General features: G+C 37.5%; 1 protein-coding gene across 1 annotated transcript in view; it reads left to right on the forward strand.

Moving 5' to 3' along the window:
* The first annotated feature begins 2,276 nt into the window (after positions 1–2,276).
* Positions 2,277–23,447, forward strand: part of RFX6 (regulatory factor X6) — a 55,311-nt gene continuing 34,140 nt past the window's right edge. The window contains exons 1-6 of the mRNA XM_077900753.1: positions 2,277–2,481; positions 2,762–2,918; positions 5,883–6,006; positions 7,710–7,771; positions 18,729–18,806; positions 20,074–20,101. Coding sequence (XP_077756879.1) covers positions 2,277–2,481; positions 2,762–2,918; positions 5,883–6,006; positions 7,710–7,771; positions 18,729–18,806; positions 20,074–20,101 — 654 coding nt within the window. The remainder of the gene's footprint in view (positions 2,482–2,761; positions 2,919–5,882; positions 6,007–7,709; positions 7,772–18,728; positions 18,807–20,073; positions 20,102–23,447) is intronic.

A 23,447-nucleotide genomic window follows, 5' to 3' on the forward strand; every position in this document is an offset into this window, starting at 1 on the left:
GTTCAACTTAATGATAACAAATAAAGATTTAGGATATTGACAGCTTCCCTCCCCCACTTTCAGCACTGTTTTCACTTGATCTTATCATTTTGAGAAGAACTGGCATTAATTATTTTTTAACATTTGGTATAACTCATAGGGAAGCCTTTTGTCCTAGCTTTTTTATGTGGAAGTTTTCGATTACCGATTCAATTTCTTTACTTGTTTAGAGGTCTATTTAATGTATATTTCTGCCTGGAATCACAAAGAACTTAAACATTATTTTGTTAGACAGATGGTTTACTTAAAATTAAGGCAAAAAGTTCACTAAGGGCATCAAATGAGCTTGGTTTGTGTTTCCATTGATCAATTCAACTGGATAATTGCCAGATATTCATTTAGTGTCTGTATGACTTACACACACACACACACACACACACACACACACACTTAGCCTAGAGAGCAAGTGCATAGTATTTTTAAAAATTCAGAAAGAATTCCCAATAATTTTCCTGAATATTTTTCTGATTATGTGATATAAATAAGAGTCTTTATGTGTACACATAATTAATCACTAGAACTTTTACAAAATGAGTCTGAGCGAGTCTCTATAAAAGAGAACATTCTAAACTTGTAGACCTAAGTAAGCTCCATGGACTGAGAAAGTTCTAGGGCTTTTGGGGGACTGGGTGGAAGAGACTGATAGAGTTCTCCCTGGGGTGGGGTGTAACAGCCTCTGCCTTTGGGGGCTTGGATGTCTGGGTGGCCCCAGCCTGGGCCCAGCTGCTGGAGGTACCAGGTAGGGAGGACACCTACGACAGCAAAGTGATGCCTTTCCCAATAAGCGGTGCTAAAAACAAGGAAAAGTTCAATTACTATAATCTTGGCTGCTTAAGCAGGGTAATGCTCTTAGATTATATTACTCCTCCCTATAATTCACTCTTCAGCCATTCACCACCTTGAGTCTCATTTTCTTTTTTCTAAGTTACATTTTGATGCAATGTAGTTTGATGTCAAATTCAAGCTCAGGGGCGATTTCTCTTTCTAATGCTCCACAAGAAGATGGCAGGTTGTTGGTCCTGGTGAAGCAATGTGAACCAGAGCAGATTTCTTGCTTTTTTTGGGGGGGTGGGGGGGCGGGAAGCACTGGGCCTACGGTAAGCATACAGGGCTTATTTGTCAAAAGAACAGAAGATAGGAGGAATGAAAGAATATGTGGCATTGAGGCAACACACGCACCAACTCTCGACTTATTTCTCTTTCTTAAAAAGAGCACGGGGTAGGGCAGCCCGGGTGGCTCAGTGGTTTAGCGCCGCCTTTGACCCAGGGCGTGATCCTGGAGACCCGCTCCCTGCATGGAGCCTGCTTCTCCCTCTGCCTGTGTCTCTGCCTCTCTCTCTCTGTCTGAGTCTCTCATGAATAAATAAATAAAATCTTAAAAAAAAAAAGAGCACAGGATATAATCCCCCCACCCCCACCCCACAGCACTGTCCTGTCATTTGGGATTGGAAATGAAATACGCGATTTCATCTGGCATTTGGCATCTCGACAGAGGTCCGTTGCCCCACCCCTGGGTACACTAGTTGAGGGGTTGTCAGGGGTGCTTTTTAAGTCACGAGGTGCTGCAGGGAGCGAGTGGATCGTCTCCTCCACGCTGCGAGGCTAGATTCCCGGAAAGAGGCGAGGCCCGGGCTCCCGAGGCCCTGGGCACCCCCCGGGGCAGGGCGGTCTGTCCGCAGGTGTCTGGGGAGAGCCTCCACCACCCCCTCCGAGGGATCCGAGCATCCACAGACCCGGCGTCGGTGTCACAGCCCGAGCGCGGCCCCGGGGTCCCGCTGCGCCCGCTCCGCAGCGCCAGGCGCGCGGGCCCCCGAGCAGGGGTGCGGCCGCTGCAGCCGCTCTGCCCTCGGGCGGGACCCTGGGGTTTTCTCGCACCTTTCGGGGAGCTCTGGGTGCGCAGGAGTCCCCGGGGCCCGCGCAGGACGTGAGAAAGGGAGGAGGGGGCGAGGCGCGGGGATGGGACCCCGGGGGGGCGGGGCGCGAGGTCCGAGTCGAGCCTCGGCTGGGCCCCCCGACGCGGCAGGAGGGCGGCCGGGCCCCGGGTCCCAGCGGCCGCGAGCGCAGCCTCCCTCCGCCCCCTCCGCCCCCTCCGCCCCCTCCGCCCCCTCCGCCCCCTCCGCCCCCGCCCCCGCCCCCGCCGGGCCCAGCCCCGCCCCGCCCCGCCCCGCCCCGGGCTCCGCGCCCCGGGCTCCGCGCTCCGCGAGCGGCGGGTGCGCAGGTGTCCCGCGGCGCGGAGGATGGCCAAGGTCCCGGAGCTGGAGGCCGCCCTCCTGCAGGCGCAGCCGTCGCCCCAGGCGTCGCCCGAGGCCCGGGGGGCGAGCTGCGCGCAGCTCCTGGGCAGGGGCTTGCTGGTCCACGCCGAGGCCAGGGGGTACCTGGCGGGGGCCGGGCGGCCGCGGGGCGCCGCGCAGGAGGCCGAGCCGCCCGTGGGAGTGAAGGCAGGTGAGTGCGCGGCCCCGATTCCAAGCAGCGCATCCGCAGTAAAAGGGAGCGCCCCGCAAACATCGCGTTTGCCTAGGACGTGCAGCCCGGATCTTTGCATTTTCCCCAGGAAAAGTGTTTGTCCACTAGGAATTAACTCCGAGAGGTGTTGCGTCGTCCTCCTCTCGACCCCCCTCGCCTCCTCCCCCTCCCCCGCCCAGGCCACCCCGTCACACGCCGGGGTACTCGATTGGATTTTACATTCTGATTTTTCTTTATCGTCCTTGCAACGCGCGAGCAGAAATGCATGTGAGCAATGGTAACTTTTCCTCTGAAGAAGAGGATGCGGAGGATCAGGACGGCAAAACCAAAGCAGCCGATCTACACCTGTCTCAGAAGAAAACCATCACGCAGATGATGAAGGATAAAAAGAAGCAGACCCAGCTCACCCTGCAGTGGTAAGACCCCCGCAGGAGTGCTCTTCAGCACCTGTTGAGTTTCAAAAGTCAGTATCCTAAAAAAAAAAAAAAAAAAAAAAGTCTTTAGTATCTGCTTTTTCTCCATTTGCTCCTCCTTCAAACTTTTTGGGGGAAGTTTAAAATACCAATAGGAAATTTATCCTTTCTTTTTTTCACTGAATATTTGGTATAGAGACATATCCTGGTATCGATGAAAAACGATCTGCAGTACAAAACCCCATCACTTTGTTCATTATTGTCCCAAGCTATAATTTTGTCAAATGTCAGCAATAATGAATGTTTTTTTTAATGTTTTTTTTAATGACTTTTTTTTTTTTTTTGCTTAACATACAGTCAATTTGGTCCTTAACATATTTGTTATTCAGTAGGGCTGTGTTTATAGAACTTGATTCTTTAAAATAACTTCTAAGGAGGAAGAATCTTAATATTGCCTTTATCCATATGAGGGCAAGTTAACAATTGTGCATTGGTCATTAGGTGAAATAGGTTTGAACTAGAAGACATCGAAAAATAGGTTAAAAGATTACTATTAAATAAATGTTCAACTATTTTTATGGCACATGTCATATATGATTTATTACAGGGAAATATCATGAACTCAATTTTGTGGAAAATCTTTTTAAAACCAAGTTTATCAGTAAGATCTCTACATATAGAGAGTATTTTGTAATATTATCCAGAAGGAAGAGGGATCTAAGTAAAAACTCGAAGCTTCCCCACATAGTGTGAAGAAATAGGAATGTAAATTTCCTCCCAAATTACAAATAACAAGCAAATAATTTGAGAGGTCTATTTACTGATCAGTTGTATGTTTACATGTAAAGTATGATCTAAATCTTAGAAAAATACAATAAGAAAAATAATATCCAAAAAACTAACCAAAAAACCTGTTAAATTTTATTTTCAATTGAGTTATAATTTGCATATACTGGATTTTTGTGATTATATTCTTAAACCTTTTCAAATATTTGAAATATAAACCAAATATTCTTCTAAAGTTATGGCTTAACTATTGAAGTTGATGTCATACTTACTGGTTAAAAATACACTGGAGCAGTAAATATTTGAGTTAATTATCTAGAATACTTCGGATACAACTATTTTATCAGGTAATTGGGGCAGAAGTTATGGAGAGCTGTTGAATGATCACTTCCAGTTTTTCATTTCAAATTAAGTGAATGGAAACAAACTTGTTTTTTTATTTCATAAATATGATTGCACTGTAATTAAAGAAAATAAATCATATCCCTAATTAGCATTGTAGTCATGGCTCAGATTATTTAGTATTTTGAAGATAATGACAGTGGCTACAACAACATCAAAACAGCAGGTGAACAGTTGACATTTTATGTATGCCGTTAAAATATGATTTTAAATAGTTGAATGTTTTCTTAGTGAATTTCATATTTTTTGAAATGATAAAATACTGTAATTTTGTTTGAATTTTCCATACCCTTTCCTAAAAAGGAGTCTTACATATAGTTTTTTTTTAAATTTATTTATGATAGTCACAGAGAGAGAGAGAGAGAGAGAGAGAGGCGGAGACAAAGGCAGAGAGAGAAGCAGGCTCCATGCACCAGGAGCCCGATATGGGATTCGATCCCGGGTCTCCAGGATCGCGCCCTGGGCCAAAGGCAGGCGCTAAACCGCTGCGCCACCCAGGGATCCCTTACATATAGTTTTTAAAAAATGAAGTGAGATATTTGAATTTTGAGAATTTTCACTTAGGGTTTTGTAGATTATTGGGGATGTTAAAAATTAGAGCTGAAAATTGAAGTAAAAAATCTGGCTGAGTAACTTCAACTGTCATCTAGATGCTTGGTTTTATAGATGCAAATCTTACTGGCTTTTGGTTCTTTTTTTTTCCTTCTTCATAGAAAAATGGACAGCTAATGCTTTATATCTGATGAACATTACTTTAAGCTTTTATCTTCTGTATCTTGGAAATATGTTAAATCAGAGATCTTGGATAGTTGCACTCAATTTTAATCTGAATGCATACTGTATATTGCATTGTTCCTATACAGTAAAATCATAATTTAACTATACTTACAAAGAGGGTATACATAAATTTTAGTCAAAATCACCTACTGAATTGTTAGAAAAACTGGGAATGCAATCTATAAGTTCTGAGCTCTTGATTGCTGTTCAGATATTTGTAACACTTAAATATATACTGCATGTATATAAATTGTGTTTAATTGCAATTGTAGACATTCAAAGTAAATAGAATTAGGTCTAAATTTTCAAAATTTACATGATTATATTTACAACAGTTGAATTTATAAATGTTATATTTGTAAATGTCTCTAGAGATGTACATTATGTTTCAAGTGTATGGTATATTTTAGGTAGTTATAGTACTGAATATAGCAAAAAGCATAGGAGTAGAAATAGACCAGTACCATTTCAGACTTAAGTGAAGTGAGTTTACTCTTAGGTATTTTGCCAATAAATGCATCATCATGCTTCCCTAACCATTTAGGATTCAGAACTAGTTTATGAATGAAAGTTGGAGGTTGTAGGCATTTGCTGGCTTGAAACCTGGTAGTCATTTAGGGTTGAGAATATGCTTTTAAAAAAACATCATCTTCAGTTTCACCATTCATGGTTTGTACCTCGCAGGGCAAACCATAATGAATTGTGAGGATTTCCATAAGCTTAAGACCTGTTTTTTTGGGATATAGACCAGGCAGGAGTGGTTTTATGTTAGCCATGGTATTTTAACTGCACTAACAGGTGTTCATTGCTCTTCTAACCTTAGTTCTTGTGATCTGACTTAATAATATCCAGAATAAAGGAAGTTTACTCATGTCTACCCATGAACTCATTTAGGCAAGAGTCTGTATTCAAAAACAATCATTAAGCCAATGTGAAAGAAGAAAGGAAAGGAGAAATAAAGAAAAGGTTTGACCAAATTTTTTGTCCCCCCCTTTTTTATAGGCTTGAAGAGAATTACATCGTATGTGAAGGAGTCTGCTTACCACGGTGCATCCTTTATGCACACTATTTAGATTTCTGCAGGAAAGAGAAGTTGGAGCCAGCCTGTGCAGCCACCTTTGGAAAGGTAGATGACATATATTGGCTATACTACTTTACAACTAAAGTCATGTCAGGTAGACGGTGCAGAAACACATTCATCTGAGCAAGTTTTCTTATAGAATATTGAGAAATTTGTTTCATAAGCATAAATGAAATTTCTTACGGGTGTACTCTATGTTTTATTTTGATTTTACCTATTATAGGTTTTTACCTTGAGCTACTTTGTGTTTTGAACATTGGGACCCTGGCTATCAGAAGATTTAATGTAATATTAAAGAAAGTTCAAAGAAAAATGTATTAAAGAGCATGGTATGGCCTGTATTGAGAAGCAAAATTAAGTAGAGGTGACAAGTATCTTGTTGATGCCACAATCGTGATTATTGTTTAGCTAGTCCAACCATATGGTTTTTAATAGATTTGTACTTCATTTCATAAATAGTTCCCTTGATGATTCTCTATTTCACTGAGTATGTTTACACCCCAAACTCCAAGATGTTGCAAGAGGATTGGTTAAATATTGCTTATTTAAAAACATTCCTTTCTGCCCAACCTGTATGGTTAGGATGGGAATCTATAGAGTTGGCATTACTATATTTATGTATGTTGATCTTATTTTGAGAATCAGGAAACAATCTCTTGGGAAAGCCTTGTTCTTTGTGATTCTTCTCATGCTCTGCTAAGAACCTACAATAAATAGCCTAGAAAAACTATAGGAAGCTTAAGTCTCAAACATTGCCTCTCATGTAAACTGAAATCCAAATTCTAACCTGTAGAGGGACTCATTGTCCAGAAAATAATGAATACTATAGTCTGGCTTCTCAGTTTTTGAAAATAAATAATTTATAAATTTATTTTGAGAACCTATCTGCCTATGGGAGTCAGTGTGATAGGGTACATGGTAATCTCATGATATAGGTTCTGGCCTAGCCAGTGACTAATTTATTGTGAGACCTTCTGAAAAGCACTTAACCATTTCAAAACTCAGTTCACTCATTCCCTAAAATGAGGAAATTGTGTAAGACAAATTCTAACATTCATTTTAGCACTGCTGTTTAATAAGTCCCCCTGATGGCAGTATTCTTAACTGTTTGGGGAGTCATGGAGCAGACTCAGATTTCTCAGATTCTGGGAATCTGGTTAAAACTACAGAACCAGTCCCCCAGAAGTTAACATATGCAAGAAGTTTGCCATGGAGCCCTTAGGAGATCATACAATTTCCTGTTTCATGTAGAAGAGATTTCGTTCTTTAATCACATGCTAATTTTTAGTAAACTGTAGAGAAAGGAATATAGGAAAAAATTTAAAACACTGCTGTGGAGATCTGGTAAGATAGAGAATGTTTCATGTGTTCTCTCATGGTTGGAGATGGATATTTAATTGTGGCAAACCTCTGCATAAAATTACTATAAAGGTACTCAAATTTTTCTTTTAAGTACATGAGTAAGATAATAATTACTTTGATCATAACATTAAGCAAAAGTAGATACCAGTATGATCCACTTTGGAAGTTGAGACAAGAGCAGTAAGATAATCTCATCCAAAAAGCATCTTCTTGCCTCTGCTGATGTATTATTGCTTATCAATATAGTAATATGTATGATATTACTTCATCCAGACTAAATATTTGCTCAAAGTTTAACATTTACTTTCTCCAATTAACTAGTTGCAAGTTGCTTGCAATAGAACCACACACTTCCTAAAAACTAAATTAATTGACTTTCTTTTTAGACAATTCGCCAGAAATTTCCCCTCTTGACAACTCGGCGACTCGGAACAAGAGGCCATTCAAAGTAAGACCCACTGATGAGCATGTATCAGATCTGTACATGTGATACCCTGTACCTGAGGATTGACACATGTAAAATAAGGATTATCTTTATCAGTGAATGGAATCAGGTATTCTCTTCTTGATGAAGCAGATTTTTACCAACTGTAAGAACCAGAAAGAAAAAAAAAGTGGCTTTTAGAATAATGTTTAAAAAGCAAAATTTCTACTGAAAAATCACAATATGTTATTTTTTCTGATAAAATGATTTAAATGAATCATTTTTCATAATCTTAAAGCCACTACCGAAGGCACCAGTGTCCTGAAGGGGGAGTGTTTATGGTTAAGTAAGTGGCCAGATGGAACCCACAGCACTCTCAGAGGTAAGGCCAAAGCCAGGAGTTGAAGTGTGGTTCAGGCTCTTCCTCTGAGTTTTGCAGATGATAATTTCTTCATATCCTCTTCTTTTCCCTTCAAGACAAATGACCTGCACAAATGACTTCTTTGGTCACCTCTTAATGTAAATATAAACAAAGTAAGTTCTCTCTCTTGATAACTTTACATTTTCTTTTCTCTTGTGGCAATCTCTGTAGGAACCCCACTTACAGTTTCTCATTCATTCATTCATTCATTCATTCATTCATCTGTCTGCTGTGTTTCCCGTTTTTCCTTTCCTTCTGCCTACAAACATATTCAGGACTCTTTCATGTTGATAAAAATAAGATTATTCCAAACCCGCTGTACTATCCACAATTGCTCTGTTATTTTGCATCTCGTTGCTGTTCCTGGAAAGTGGCTCTGCTCACTTCCCTTACCATTCTTCACAAGCCTGTGTGTCCTAGCCGATTTCTTTACCTGGACAAAAACTCCATAGCTTATTTTTCCTGTTACTCATGTTCCTTGGCACCTGCCTAGCATGTGAACCTACTGACAGTGCCCTCTTAAGATAAATCAACGTGTAAAATTTCTCCTGTGGATTCTCTGTGGCAGCACTGCCAGGTCTTCCTCCCTCTTCTATCATTTGTTGGCTAGCTCCTCCAGTGGCGTCTTCTGTCCTAACATCTAGTTCAGCATTGCCCAATGAAATATAATGCAGCCACACATTTAATTCAAAAACTTCTAGTAGCCACATTAAAAAAGTAAAAAGGGACAGATGTTTTTTGCTTTTAATGTTTTATTTAATCCAGTATATCCAAGGAATTGTCATTTCACCATAAAATCAAAATTAAAATTATTGAGCTATTTTACATCCTTTTCTCCCCTAGTAAGTGTGTGAGATCCAGGGTGTATTTGAGACCCATCGTGCATCTCAATTCAGATTAGTCACATTTCAAGTGGTCAGTACTCACATGTGACTGGGAGCTACCCTAGTGGATAGCCCAGCCTTAGTCACTTGCCAGAAAAAATAAATCTTCCCTTATGAATTCTCTTGAATTGGTCTCTCTCCATTCTCATTTTTAGAATACAGCCATGCCTCTGTCTTTCCAGTCCATTCAATACAATTTTTCCAAACTAACCTTCTAAAGTTTTAGTTCAATCATATCTCTGTCATGTTCAGAAACTTTCAGCAGCTCATGACAAATTTTTCACTTTGACATTCAAGGCCCATTAAGGCTTAGTGCCATTCATTTGCCTACCTTATCTACTCTCCCTTCTCAGCGTGTAGCCTATGTTCCCACCGCATTAATGCCAAGTACCCTGTTCTTCACCCTCAAATGCCATTCATTTGTCTATGCTGTCTTCCTCCATGGAAGATGCCCTCTCCCCTACTGGTATGTTGAAAGCTTATCCATTGAAAAGACTGTCTGATGAGCTCCCTCTTTTGAATTTTTACTTACCTTTTGATTTCTTGTAGGCTCTTTCTTTGTACCCTCCCAGCAGTTCATTGGTACCTATCTTAATGTGAAATTAGCTTATTTCTTCCCCTCAAAAGATAGTATTTTGAGGATAGAGACTTTGTCTCATTCATTTTCATATCCTTTCTGTTGTGGGCTACATAATCAATTGTCAATTAAAGTTTATTTAATTGATCCTTATTCATGTTAACAACCTGTGGTCTGAGAAAGAGGAATGAAATGCCAGATTGAAAATGACTAAATTGGCCCTTTCCTTCTAACCAAGTCAGGACTTGTTTGTCAAAGTTGAATCAGTTTAACTGGCTGATTTCTACTGAGTTTTGATTCCTACTGAATTGTGTAGGTGGAGGAAAGATCAGATAGTGTTTGAAGTAGATAGTAGAAAAAAGAGGCAAAGCAATGCAGAGAAATCCTCTTCACAGGATCTGCAAGAGGGAAGGCAGGCAGGCTGCAGAGAAAGTCAATTAATCCTAGAAGGAGCCTTTAGGATTAGGGATAAATCATTAACCCTGTCCATTGTGACACGGAGAGGCTCCAATGTTTAGGTTTATGTAACAACATGTGGTAACTTCAGGCAATTTGTTTGGTATCTAAGAGCAGATATGCCCAAGAGCAAAGCATTAATAATTTGAAAAATTTTTTTTACCTTCCGGATATGCCATTTGTTTTTTATAACTTGCTTGTTATATTTTTGGTATTTTGATATCATGGGGAAAATATTTTTCTGTAGGTAAAGTAAGTATGTAGAGGGATATGGCAAGATGTAGAGTTTGTGTATCTTGCAATTGGCAATGCTTTGATGTCATTATTCTTAGAGAGTTTTCCGGTCTTTATTTATGTCCAAAAGTTGCCTAGAGTTAGGAACAGGCAGGTTAGAGTTGGACAGATCTAAACTTTAATCCCATATCATATATAGTCACTGTGTAATACCAGTTGAATTGTTCAGTTTTTCATCAGTAGAGGGTACATGGTATGTGTTTTACAGGTTTGTTGTGAAAATTGAGATGAAATATAGGAATGGATGGATAAATGAATATGCTTTCAACCTGACTGTCCTTAATAATATGAAATTAATCTCTCAATGCATCCAAAAATCAGCAACGCAATTAAAAGTCATTATTTATTGAGCACTGTACATGCACACACACACACACACACACACACACACACAACCACACACTCTCAAGTCCTTACAATGACAATACAAGATTGGAACTGCTGTGTTTTACAAGTGAGGAGACTGCAGTTCAGAGATTACTGACTTGCCCAAAGCTACACATGTGCTATAAAATAACAATGTTGGCATTTAAATCAAAGTTTATCTGACTCTAAAGTTTGTACTTTGTCAACTAGTAAATCCTACTTTTTTTGATATCAGTCATATCAACAAAACAATTATTGTAGTTGTAATCAAAAAGTAATTGAACTTTTGATTTTTTTGAGGTATATATTTTGTCTGTTGCCTACTCTGTTTTAAAAACTTATTAATAGATTCTTCTTCAAAGAGCTAATATTTTCTGAGGCCTCAATCATAAGGTATTTTAAGTTATTTTACATTTAGAGATATTTATGTTTTTATGTAAAGGAAATTTGTGGCACAAATATAATTATGCTTTCTGCCTTTAATTTTTGTCCTAAACATTTCTCTATGTTAGTGTATTATCTTCACAATCATCATTTCTAATGGCTATTTAGTATTTCAAAAATTTAGATCTTAGGAAAATATTTTTATGTTTATAGAAATATGAACAATTGGTGAAACACGGAAATATAAATGAAGAAGTAAGCATATTTTGGAGAAAGAGAAATTTATAATTTCTCCGAATTTTACCATTAATTTTGTAAAACTTATTTTATTGAAGTAGTTGTTTATTCTAGTGCCTTAACATACTATCACTAAATATTTATTGAATTATTTCCAAAATATAAATAAGCTTAGTATTACTTTATTTTGAGTTCTGTGGATCATATATTAAAATCTATAAACATTATATAACTGCTTAATGATGGTTATTTAAAAACATAAGCTCTCAATTTTTGTCAAAGTGTCATAGAATTTTGAGTATGTCCATTTTTTTCATTTGAGTCTTACAGACAGAATTTATTTTAGGACATGATTAACTCAAAAGATTCTTCTGTATTCTGGGTAGAAGATAGCACCATTGTTTCTAAAACTGTCTTTAGACGCCTTTAGGGTTCATGGAACAATGTTACCCTTCAAATTTTACTCCCTGTACAAAATCCGAAAGTTGGAGAAACATTGATCTTTGTGATAAAGAGGTGATTGATTAGTAGGATCTGCAAACTAGGAGTGAATTTTGTGTCTATTTCCAGGTTTTGTTTCTCTAAGTTCTGACGTAACTGGATATTAAAATGATCAGTCCTCACTACTCATCTTTGTACAGGTGCTACTTCTTTCCCTCATAAGAATGAAAGGCAATAAATAAAATAAGGCAAAAATTAATTTGACCAAAAGGAAGAGATAAAATACACAAAACATACATTAAAAACAACATAAAATCCAAACAGACAGAATCACTAGGGAGATATCATAGATTAGCCAATATCACCAATATCATGCGCTGTCAAAATTAGAAACAACTAAAAATTGAATAAATTGTTTCCAGTGGCAGGTCTGATGTTTTACAATAGAAGCCATTGCTGCTGCTGGTTACTGAAAAGGTCTTTAAAACTTAACACCGGGGTCAGAAAGCCTTGCCCTAGGACGTCTAACCTGAGTGTGTTTTGGGGACAAAGCCAGTCAGTTTGCAGGGTCCTTAGCAGCTCAGCTCTCTGTCCCTTCCCTGTCACCGTCCCCCTGCTGCCAAGAAGCCCCAATGCCACATTCTCAATACCAATATAGAGACTGACTTGGCTTTTGAGTTTTTTGTTGTCTTCTCTTTGGTATTGGTATACTGCTGATACCAAAATATACACCTGATTTTTTTTTTCCTGTGTAGTATTTTTAAATTTGGATTTTGAAAAAGTAACAGTGAAAGAAAATCGTGGAAGCACAAAAGAGCATCCAATGAAAAGAAATTTTTGCCTATTTCATGTTACAAATGGATTATATTAATAATCCATTCATATTTTTATCAGTGTACAAAGCAGGGTGCTAAAGAGTTTTTAAGTGCAAATAGTAGGATAGGGTATATGCTATAAAAAAACTTCCACTATTAATATTCATTTATTTAATAAGCATTTCATTGAGTGTCTTGGTGCTGATGAGGCCTTAGGAAGACAATGATGAAGAAAAAGAGCCTCTATCCCACCATTGCTCAGAATAGCTCAGAAGAAGATGGGGGGAACACAGTGAAGACCACCAAGCAGATTTCATGTACACGGTAGACTGTTTGATCAGAAGTTACATTTTAATTTCTTGTAGACTTTGATCAGTCGAATCTTGGTTTTCAGACATGATGGACAAAAGCTATTATCTTATTTATTAGTAGTGATTTAGTGGGTTAATAAAACTGATACGGCAGCTGCCCTTATCGTAGTAAGTTATTGCAAGTCCCTGAACAGCTTAATCCCATCATTTCCTTATCAGTGATCATTTGTGTAGTGTAAACTAACATCAGGGCTACTAACTCAGTGGAAACATATGTTTCAGGAATTCTATATAATGATTGAACTAGAAAAGAAGAACTAGGGCAAGTAGAAATTTATCAGCAAGTGAAGAAAAGTATTAGACACAATGCAAATATTTTAATAGTAAGAGCAACAATGATTTCATTTGTCCTTTAAAAATCTTTTATATTTTATAACATGTTTACTTTAAAATGTGGATATAAAAACTAATTAATAAATCTTTATTGCTAAAATGTAAATGTATCTGTCATTTGATATAAGGCTAAGGACGGTTGACACTAATGAATGAACACAATTTGTTCGATAGTCACAAAGGTCCCTGTATTATGCAAACATTTTCTTAAAGAAATTAGCTAGTCATAGCCAGGATTTTTAAGCACTTTTCACATATCTTTTTAAATAAAAATGGATAAGAGTTATTTGGGAGAAAGAACTGTGAAATGATTGGGAATCCTTATTCAGAGTACCCACAGAACAGGCATTGGATAGTGGTATATAAATTAAAATAGTTATTGCACACTTATACAGACCTTACTTTTTGTTTAACATGCACCAACCATATGTCTTTGTTATACTAGAATATTCCTGGCAAATATTTCCTAGCAAGATTCATTTTAGGGGAATATATTAACAATAAAATAATGTTGTAAAGTGATGAGATTGAGATGAAAAACCCATGTATACTTTGCATGAAATTACTCTCCCTAGTTTTATGAGGTTTACCTTTAGCTGTTAGGAGCTGCTCATTTATTATCTCTTCTCTGGTCTCAAAGACATTAAATCATCACTCAAATGATAACATGTATCTAGTAGACTAAAAGGAAGATTAAGGGAGAAAGATTATTTTATTGGTTCCAGAAGAAACTAGATATAACAGTGCCAAAACATTACAATGATCATTGCAAAATAGTAAAATTTCTATTCCTAGCAACAGTCATTCTACTTAAATACACCGATTTCATGCCCTTGGTATACATGGCTTAGCTATACAACTTTTGTTCAGCTCTAATATTTTACTGGTAACCTGGAAAAGCATAGTGCTACCAGGCAGTTATTGAAACTATTGGCTTTAAGGGAATTTGTGTTTTATCAGTGTCTAAATTTCTAGCAGGAGTCATTGATTCACCCAATACGTGAAGATTTTTCTATACAGTAATTTCTAAGGAGGAAATCAATGAAGGAAAATATCCAGCTCCCTTCCTCTGCACCTTATAGTTTAGTGGGTGAGGTAAACCATGTATCCACACACTAAGGGTATGAGGTATAAAGCTACATAAGATAAATGACCAAGAAAGGAGTTTAAAGGACAGAGTGATGAGATTTGTCTGAGAAACCAAGCAAGCTTCATGCATTAAAGATATGTCCTAAGATATGAGCGGGAAACAAGGAAAGAAAGGAAGAAGGGCATTCCCAATGAAGAATTCAAGTAAGGGTGCCGAGGAGAGAAAACACATTATTTATGGAGAGCAAGTCATTGTGACAGTAATAGGTGAGTTTATACAGTGCTCATGGTAGGGTTAAAGGAGTTATTTCCTTACAACATGTTCGACAAGAAATCCTTTAATCTCTACCAAATTTAAAGTTGTGCTATTATATTTGAATATATCATACTATATGCATGGCCTTAATTAAGAATTGCTGTTTATAAAGTTTTCTTTATGACACATTGTTATTTTTCACTTTTTTCGTGTTATTTATCTATTCAACAAATGTTTATTGATTTCCTATAATAGGGAGCTTACATTCTAGAAGGAATCTTTGTTTATATATGGATTATCAAATATGAAAAATCCAAATTAGTGCTATAGGTCTTAGCGATTCCTGTTATCAATGCTTGCTTAATATGATTTATGCTGAGCTAGAAGACAGCGTTTATGCTGAATGCAAATGTACTAAAAACATTTTCACTTAAGAATTTCTAATGACAAATAAACTTGAGATACAAATTTATATAAAAGATATATATATCCTTTGCTTCTTAAGTATGGAGGCAACATGGTCAGTTGAAACAAAAGTGCTCAGTTGTGTCTGGGTTGATAGTGTCATTTACATTTGGCCTGTGAATAAAATACACTATTTGAAAAGGATTTTCTTTTGCTGGAATTGGGGCCCCAGGGATAGGAAGGTATAAAATCTTAACTCTGAAGGTAGTTGGAAGCGTTATATACTTCCAGTTTTAAAGATGTTTTTCCCTAATGATTGGAAAGGAGGGGGCAAAATAATACAATCATTTTAGAAAAATAAGAAGCAAATGAATTGTGTAATGAGAACAACCTTTCCTTAAAAGTCATAAGAAAAAATTTACAAGTTCATATTAGTCAATATTATTGAGTCCTAAAGGATGTTGCAGTTTTTACAAAAAGTGATCATAAGATGATTTTAGAAAATGGAAGTAAAATGTGCCTTAGTACTGGTCAGTGTGGTCACTGTTCCATGACTGGCAAGTGGTCTGGCTCAGGAAGCCATAAACAGGGGTGAATTCAGAAGCACATTCCTGATTTGATTCTCCACGTCTGTTTTTTCATTGTAGTGACATCTAGCATAGTTGTCAGGGCACAGTATGTCTTCTAATATTTGTTGAACTCCTGGTCATCCTTTGGACTTGTCCTATGATTTTTGTCTACCACCAGGCAATGAATTTCTTCTCAAATCTGCATGACAAACCATCTTATCATGGTATAACATTATCTACATGCTGTAAAAAGGATTATAGATGAGAAACAAGAAGATCAAAATAAAAGAAAATTATCAACTTTTAAAGCAATGCTTAACATACATTGCTTTGGCAAGTGGTTAAAATTTAGCTATTTAAACTCTAGCATCTATAGATTAAATAGAAAACTTTGCTGGAGAACATGAAATTACAATATATTTCCATTGTTATAGATCCCCTTATTCTCAATCTCTTGTTTTATTTCTTCTAATACAAAGACATTCCCTCTGATGTCTTTGTTCCAAAATTTAATAAAGAAAATATTAATACTTATTTCAGACTCTTAGTTTCATTAATCCTAATTTACTCGGCCCATTAACATCTAAATCTGCTTATTTTTTTTTTCATGGTTTTTAGGCATTTCCAGTATCTATTTCTGTTAATATAGGTGCTTTCGGGAAAGTTTTTGTGACTTAAATAAGCTTCCTTCTTTTAGTTTCTCATTGGAGACTTAAGTCATTTCCATATTTTGGAGTTTCCATCATTTTTGTGCTTTCTTCATTTCCCCCTTTGTTCTAATCTACCTTAGGGGTTCTGTTTTCCTCATCTACTATTGAAATATTTTCTGTACTGTAAAACTGGAGCAGTTATAAACCTCCTCTGCTCAGGTTGACAACTGCTTATTGTCCTTGCATTGGAAACTTGTTCCCAGGAGTGCCTGGGTGGCTCAGTTGGTTGAGCGTCTGCCTTCAGCTCAGGTCATAACCCCAAGGTCCTGGGATTGAGCCCCACGTTGGACTCCCTGCTCAGCAAGGGAGTCGCTTTTCCCTCTCCCTCTGCTCCTCCTCCTGTTTGTTCTTGCTCTCTTGCTCTCTCTCTCTCTCTCAAATAAATAAATAAAATCTTTAAAAAAAATGTGTTCCCAGTCTGCAGCAATAAAATATCTCCATGTACCTTGATCATCCCTCCTTACCATTTCTCAAATATAACAGCTCTTCCTGAAAACATTTATCATAATATATGTAATTTTTTGTTTTGATATTTTAAAACTCTTTCCTCTCCATCTTAAGTATCTCAGGGTCATTAGAGGTGACTTCTCTGCCCTTAGAACTCAGTGGGAGGGAACCCATCTCTGGTTCTCATACTTTAAAAGCCTCCATTTTGGGCCTCCAGGTGTTCTCTTCCCCAGGAAACAAGGAGTCGAAAGCCTGAGTAAATGTGTCCACCAAAAGACCACAGTCTCCTTCTATCCCACATTGCAAGTCCTAGGGCCCCCAGAATTCTCTGTCCAAACACCCCCAGGCCTGCCTTCTCCCTCCTATATGGGACTCTTCCCCAATTCATCCTGAGAAGGGTGTTGTGCTCCACCAATATACGTTGATTTGAGAGGTGACCAGAAGGTAGTAGTTCTTTAGTGGTGGTGGTGGTGGTAGCTGGGGAATTGGATCAATCTTGGACATGGAGGCTGTGTGTTCACAAGAGGCTCCTCACAGTGAAAAGAAGCTCAGGGACTGGGAAGAGAAGGGTGGAGGGTGGCTCTTCTCCCACCACCATGTTCACATGTGGAAGAATTCTAAATTCAAACCCACCTACCAGATCACTATGGAGGTAAATTGTCAAGATAGGAGAATAGGGGGATTTTATTGAGCACTTTGTTAGCTTGACTTATATTTAAATATTTAGACATATGGTATGTGGACTTTTATTTGTACTCTCGTCCTGGGCCTTGAAAATGTTTCGGGGTAGACTCACTCGCCAACTCTTTTCTTTATTGCTAAGATCAGAAGAGAGGCCTTGAAACTTAGATCCTTCACTATCTTGTCTGCTTTAAACTCAGATAATGATGCTAAGTAATGAAATTTTAAATATGGTTACACTGGAGTCCATGAAAGTCCCCTAACTTGCTTTTATTTAATTCCTTGTCTGGTTTTAGATGAATGCAAATTGAAATAATAAGTAGCCAAGCAGGTAGTGCTGCTGCATGGGTTAGGGGTGGGGAAGGAGAGTGAAGGTGGAGGTTAGCAGATGTTGGGCACTCTTACTGAAAAGCCCCACTATTTTTTTTTAAAGCCCCACTATTTGATGAACTTTTGTACAATAGTTGTAGCATTTGTACTTGGGTATGCAATAAGTCAGAAGTGTGCAGCTTAGGAGAATGAGCTACAACTTCAGAACTGATGAAATACTAGACTTGTCTGGGGCTCAGGATCCATACACACATTTATAAGAAATTATTTGTAACACTGTCACATTCCATGTCTCATAGTTCAATTGATTCATGACAGAATTTTCCCCTCATTGTTGCAGAGAAGTTTGAAATGATAATGACAGTGAATTGGGCTTCTCATTCCTCATGAGGAAAAGAACTTTTGAAAGGTCACATGCTTCACACACATTCCTATGCATGACATTGATATCTTCCTCCAAACAAGGTCATAGTATTTTCTCCATCCAATAAATATACTGTAAAGGAAACCTATCATTTTTTCATTCAGTTGACTACATTCAAATTGAAGGAGCCATTTGCAGATAGACACTTGGTATACTTGGACCCAATGTTGACATTTACAAATTTAAGTGGTTACATTTAGATGCCTACATTGACAATTTTTTGGTCTTTGAAATCTCATATTTTAGGGATTAGAAGGCAATTGGCAGTAGGCGATTCTCCTGTTTTAACCCTAAAGCCGGAAATATGACCACAAGTAGGACTAATGACCATCAAAGGGATTTAGCACATTATTGTGCTACTTGAAAAAAATCAGGGAAGGAAGGTGATCAAGGGGTTGCAGTGCTTGCGCTTTCCCTAGGCTATACTTTAGTTTCCTTTTCCCTTTCAAAAAACTTCATTAACACAGAGCCGGTTCCTGTCCTTGCTCTAGGTATCATTATTATGGGATTGGCATCAAAGAGAGCAGTGCATATTACCACTCCGTTTATTCTGGAAAGGGCCTGACAAGGTAGAGTTCTACTTTCTTCAAGACAAGTTCTCTGCATTTCTTTAACTATGTATAATAGCAATTGAATAAAATATTTTTTCATTTTTGCTTATTTTGAAATGTTTACTTTTAAGCATCAGCCCTTAATTTCAACTGTGTATGGACATTTACAATGATATGGTCTAGATTACTGGGGAGTTTATATAATTTGTGACCATTAGTGAGAAATTAATAGTGGACAGGGAGTCCCAGAAAGATGAAAAGGAGAAATCAAGGAAGCAGAATTGCTTTAAAATTAGTATTTACTCATAAGGCTGAGTCTGTTCTCAGGCTGGACTCAATAAAGTAAAGTAGAAAATGCATTTTTTTTTCCTCTAAGAAATAAGCTATTTAAAAAATCTAAGTGCTTGGGGTGCTTGGCTGGCTCAGTTGATAGAGCATGTGACTCTTGGTCTTGGGGTCCTGAATTTGAGCCCCACATAGGGTGTGCAGTCTACTAAAAATAAAATAATAAAATAAAATAAAATAAAAATCTGTGCTTGATCAGCACCTTACAAAGATGAAAAGATTATTATGAATTATCTCTAATTATACATACTTTGAATACCAGCTTACCTTAAGTGAAATAAAGCTACTGACCTGTTTGGGTCTGTGTGAAAGGAAAAACAAAAATGAGTATAAAGAACACACTACTCTAATCTGCCATTAGCTATCAGGAGGAGGTCATTGATAAGTAGGGTGACATTCAACAAAACCAGTGATAATATCCAATTATTATTTTTAAATACTGGAATTCTGAATAATTAAATCTGTACCTGAGATGGCTTTATGGTATGATTTACTGAGAACTGCTCTTAGCTCACAAAAGAGTAAATTAATTTGAAAAGTAAAGTAATTTGTATAAAAAAATCATTTTAGTTACCTGAGTCCTACTAAGATGAACTCAAACATGATAAAGAACATAATGGCAGCTTACTGGCTATCCTCACTATAAACTGAAAATGCAGCCTGGAACAAAAATGAATATTTAGTATCAAGTGTTCTTTGCTTACCTCAGATCCTATTTGACTTCCTTAAGTATTCTTCATTTTACTTTCCCATAATAGCTTATTTTTTAAGTAAGTTGAGAAGGATGCTTGGGTCTCTTTGAAAATCAAACAGATTTCTCCAGGTTTATTTCACTAATCATGATATGAAGTTACCACTTTTTGTAGGTCCTCTGCATTTCCTTGATTGCTATAACTGTATATTTATATTTTAACTAATGGAAAATGTACTGATTTTTAAGGTTTTCTGGAAGCAAGCTGAAGAATGAGGTAAGAATTATTTTCATTTCTATTTTGTGTCTGCCATAAAATGTACTACAAACCAAACAATAAGTGCTAGCCATCCTCATGGACAAATATAGAAATAAATGTTAATTTACTAGTTGCCCATTGAGTGATTGAGAATCTCGGACAGAGCTAAGTTAGATTTGTGGCAACTGGTGTTTCTTTATATGGACCGACTGAACAATTTCCAATTAGCCTAGGAAGGGTAATTTCTCAATTATTCTTACCTAATATCAGCTACTTAAGAGATTGCAAAAAACAAAACAAAACAAAACAAAAAACAAAAAAACCATTACCGATCTAAGAAATGTCAATTTCTATTTAAATATAAACAGAACAGCTAAAGCTGAGAGGATATGGAAGGAATTGGTATTTGGAATATACCCATTTAGACAAAACTTAAAGGTTTAATAGTTATCAAAAAGCCCAAATGTTATGCTATGGTTTGTTTTAACTATTTTGTATGTGAGTGTGTGTGTGTGTGTGTGTGTGTGTGTGTGTACTTAGTTTGCTGATCTCTTCTGCAATGTGGGGATGGGGTGGATGGCAGAGGTGGGAGCTAGGGAGAAAGGGTACATGTCTCTAGCGTGCGCACACACACACACACATACACACACACACACACTTTCTCCTTAGACTCCCCTCCCTGTCCCCACCCCCAACCAAGGAACAGATCAGCAAACTGACTTTATCTAAATGAGTTAGACTACCATTAGGGACTGCATGGCTAATTAGGCACATGATAAGGCCTTCATTATCCTCAAGTTATCTAATCATTAAAAGAGGTGCCACAGAAATAAGGGCACATGGCAATGTGTTGTGTGGTAAATCTGGACCTGAGGTAAATTGTAGCCCCATTAGTTTGGTGAAATGATGCAAGCATATTATCTTAAGAAATAATATAAAGCCCCCAACCCTTTGAAATGATCAATTTCTTCCCACCAGTGCTTTTAATACAGTTAATGGCTAATTACATAATAAAATCCTCTAGATTGCTCTTTTTATCAATGAAATAATAGCTCTTTATTAGATAAACAATTGTGAAAGTGCAAAAATATTGACTTAGAAATACACTTCAGTTGACTGAAGTTTATGTCAATAGGGAATTTAAGTAATTTCTCTCAGGTGTTCTTTCTACCACTTTGATGAGGCTGGTGGTACTAGTGAGCCATCAGCTCTTACATCCTGTCCATGGGAAGGCTCACTTTGCAGAATAAAAGAAAAAAATGTTTCTTAAGTGTACTGTTTCCTCCTTAGAAGAGCACACCACAAGTTCAGGTACAGATTTTGTTAATAAATTTAAAATAAAATAATTTTGTTAAGGCTACACAGCTTTATTTCCAAAGACACCCAAAACAATAATAGAGTATTGTTATTATGATTATAGAAATGAACACAAGGGCTTTCTAACGGCTCAGAACTACTCTAAATACCTTTAAAAAGGAAAATAGAATATTTGTTAAACAAAGCTGAAATTTTAAAAAATTATTTTGTACCTAGGGCGATCACCCATCATACTTTGCTCAGGACGTGAGACTTTCAGTGTAAACCTTCATATACTTTAGTTCATTTGAACATTAATAACTGTAAGGTAAGGAGAATAGGTGTTAGCATACTAATTTACAAGAATTGTGAGGCTGCATTGTGAGATGTATTTGCTTTTTAAAAAATTCTGAATAAAATTCTGTTTTTTAAAACTCACGGGCAAGATATTAATCAATAGGTATGTGGAGTTGAGGAGGTAGTTAGGTAATAGGTAGTTGAGGACAAATAGTGAATGGATAGATTTTCTCTTTTACAGAGTAGCAGGAAAATATGTCTTAAAAAGCAATTATATGTAATTACAAAGGGTGTCGTGGGTGTTAATCCATTTGAAGTGGTTAAGGATGTTTCCCATAGGAAGTGACATTTAGGGAAAGAACTGAATAAGTGAGAGCTTCGAGGAGTGGAGTTGGGGAAGAGCGGAACAGTGGATGGAATAGATGTAACAGTACAGGTTAAGGTTTCTTGGACTTGGTATTACTGACATCTTGGACTATATAATTCTGTGTTGTGGGGAATGTCTTGTACATTGTGGGATGTTTAGCCACATACAGTGTCTCTGGTTTCCATTCACCAGATTCTACACCCTCCCCTTGTGACAACCAAAAATGTCTCTGATGTTACCAAATGTCAACCACTGGCATATGGGAAAGCAAACAAGAGGAGCATCATGTTATAGATACATAAATAAGTCCGGATGAGAAAATATCTGGACTAGGATAATAGCTCTAGGGATGGAGAGAAGTGGCTGATTTTAGCTAGGAAACACTGGAAAAGAAGCAGGTAGAAGAAATAGAAAAATGATGGGTTCAATTTGGGACTCATTATATTTGATGTGCTTGTGAAATATCCTGTGTAGACTTGAAGTGGGCAGCTGGATATATGTGACTGGAAAAGAGGACTTAGTTAGATATTTACTTTGATGGGAATTGAAACCATGGTAATGGATAAAAGTGTCTAGGGAAGAAAAAACTAAATGATAACAGAATAGGCTATGAGAAAAGAGTTGTGAAAAGTGGGGAAGAAAAATAAGGGTTAGTAAGATAATTGAAAAGAACCCAAAGAAGTAAGAAGAGGAGGGGAATTTAGTGGCATTGAAGCAAGAGAAAAGAATGCTTTCAGCAGAAGGGAATGGTCACTGCTATAAAAGTGCTAGAAAGTCATCAAGATAAGGGCTGAAAAAGATCTATGGAATTACTTAAGTGGAGATAATTAATGACTTTAGGAAGAACATTTTCAGTGGAGAGCTAGGGTTTGATTGGTTTGTGAAGTGACTGGGAAGTATCAGTGAATGTAGAAAATTTAGTCAAGTTGAGGGTAATAGTTGGAGGAGGACCTGAAATTTAGTTTTAAAGGATGATTGGACTATCATTCGAATGTTGGTAGAAAAGATTCAGTAGAGAGTAGAGAATGGACATACAAAAGAGAGGAGAAAGCTGAGAGCACAGGGTCACCAAAGAGGGGCACAGGGAAGACCTTCCGAGTAGAGGAAGTGGCTCCAGAGAGAAGAACAATTCTCTCATTAAAACAGGAAAGAGGAAAGGGTTAAAAGTTCAGATGCAAGTAGATTTGTAGATTTAGTGGTAAGACAGTGAGATAGTTTGGTGCTTTTATATTTCTTTCTTAGGTATTATTAATCAGTTAGGTCATCTGCAGTGAGTAAAAATCATGGGGGAAAAAAGAGTTTGAAGAGCTTAAAGAAAGTCCCAGTTCTTCTCAGTCAGGATGTCTGCAGAGATGTATCCCAAGGGACTCATTGTATGTAAGGATTGAATGTATGTAAGGCACC

This window comes from Canis aureus, chromosome 1, assembly GCF_053574225.1.
Source record: "Canis aureus isolate CA01 chromosome 1, VMU_Caureus_v.1.0, whole genome shotgun sequence".
In the NCBI taxonomy this organism is placed as follows: Eukaryota; Metazoa; Chordata; class Mammalia; order Carnivora; family Canidae; genus Canis; species Canis aureus.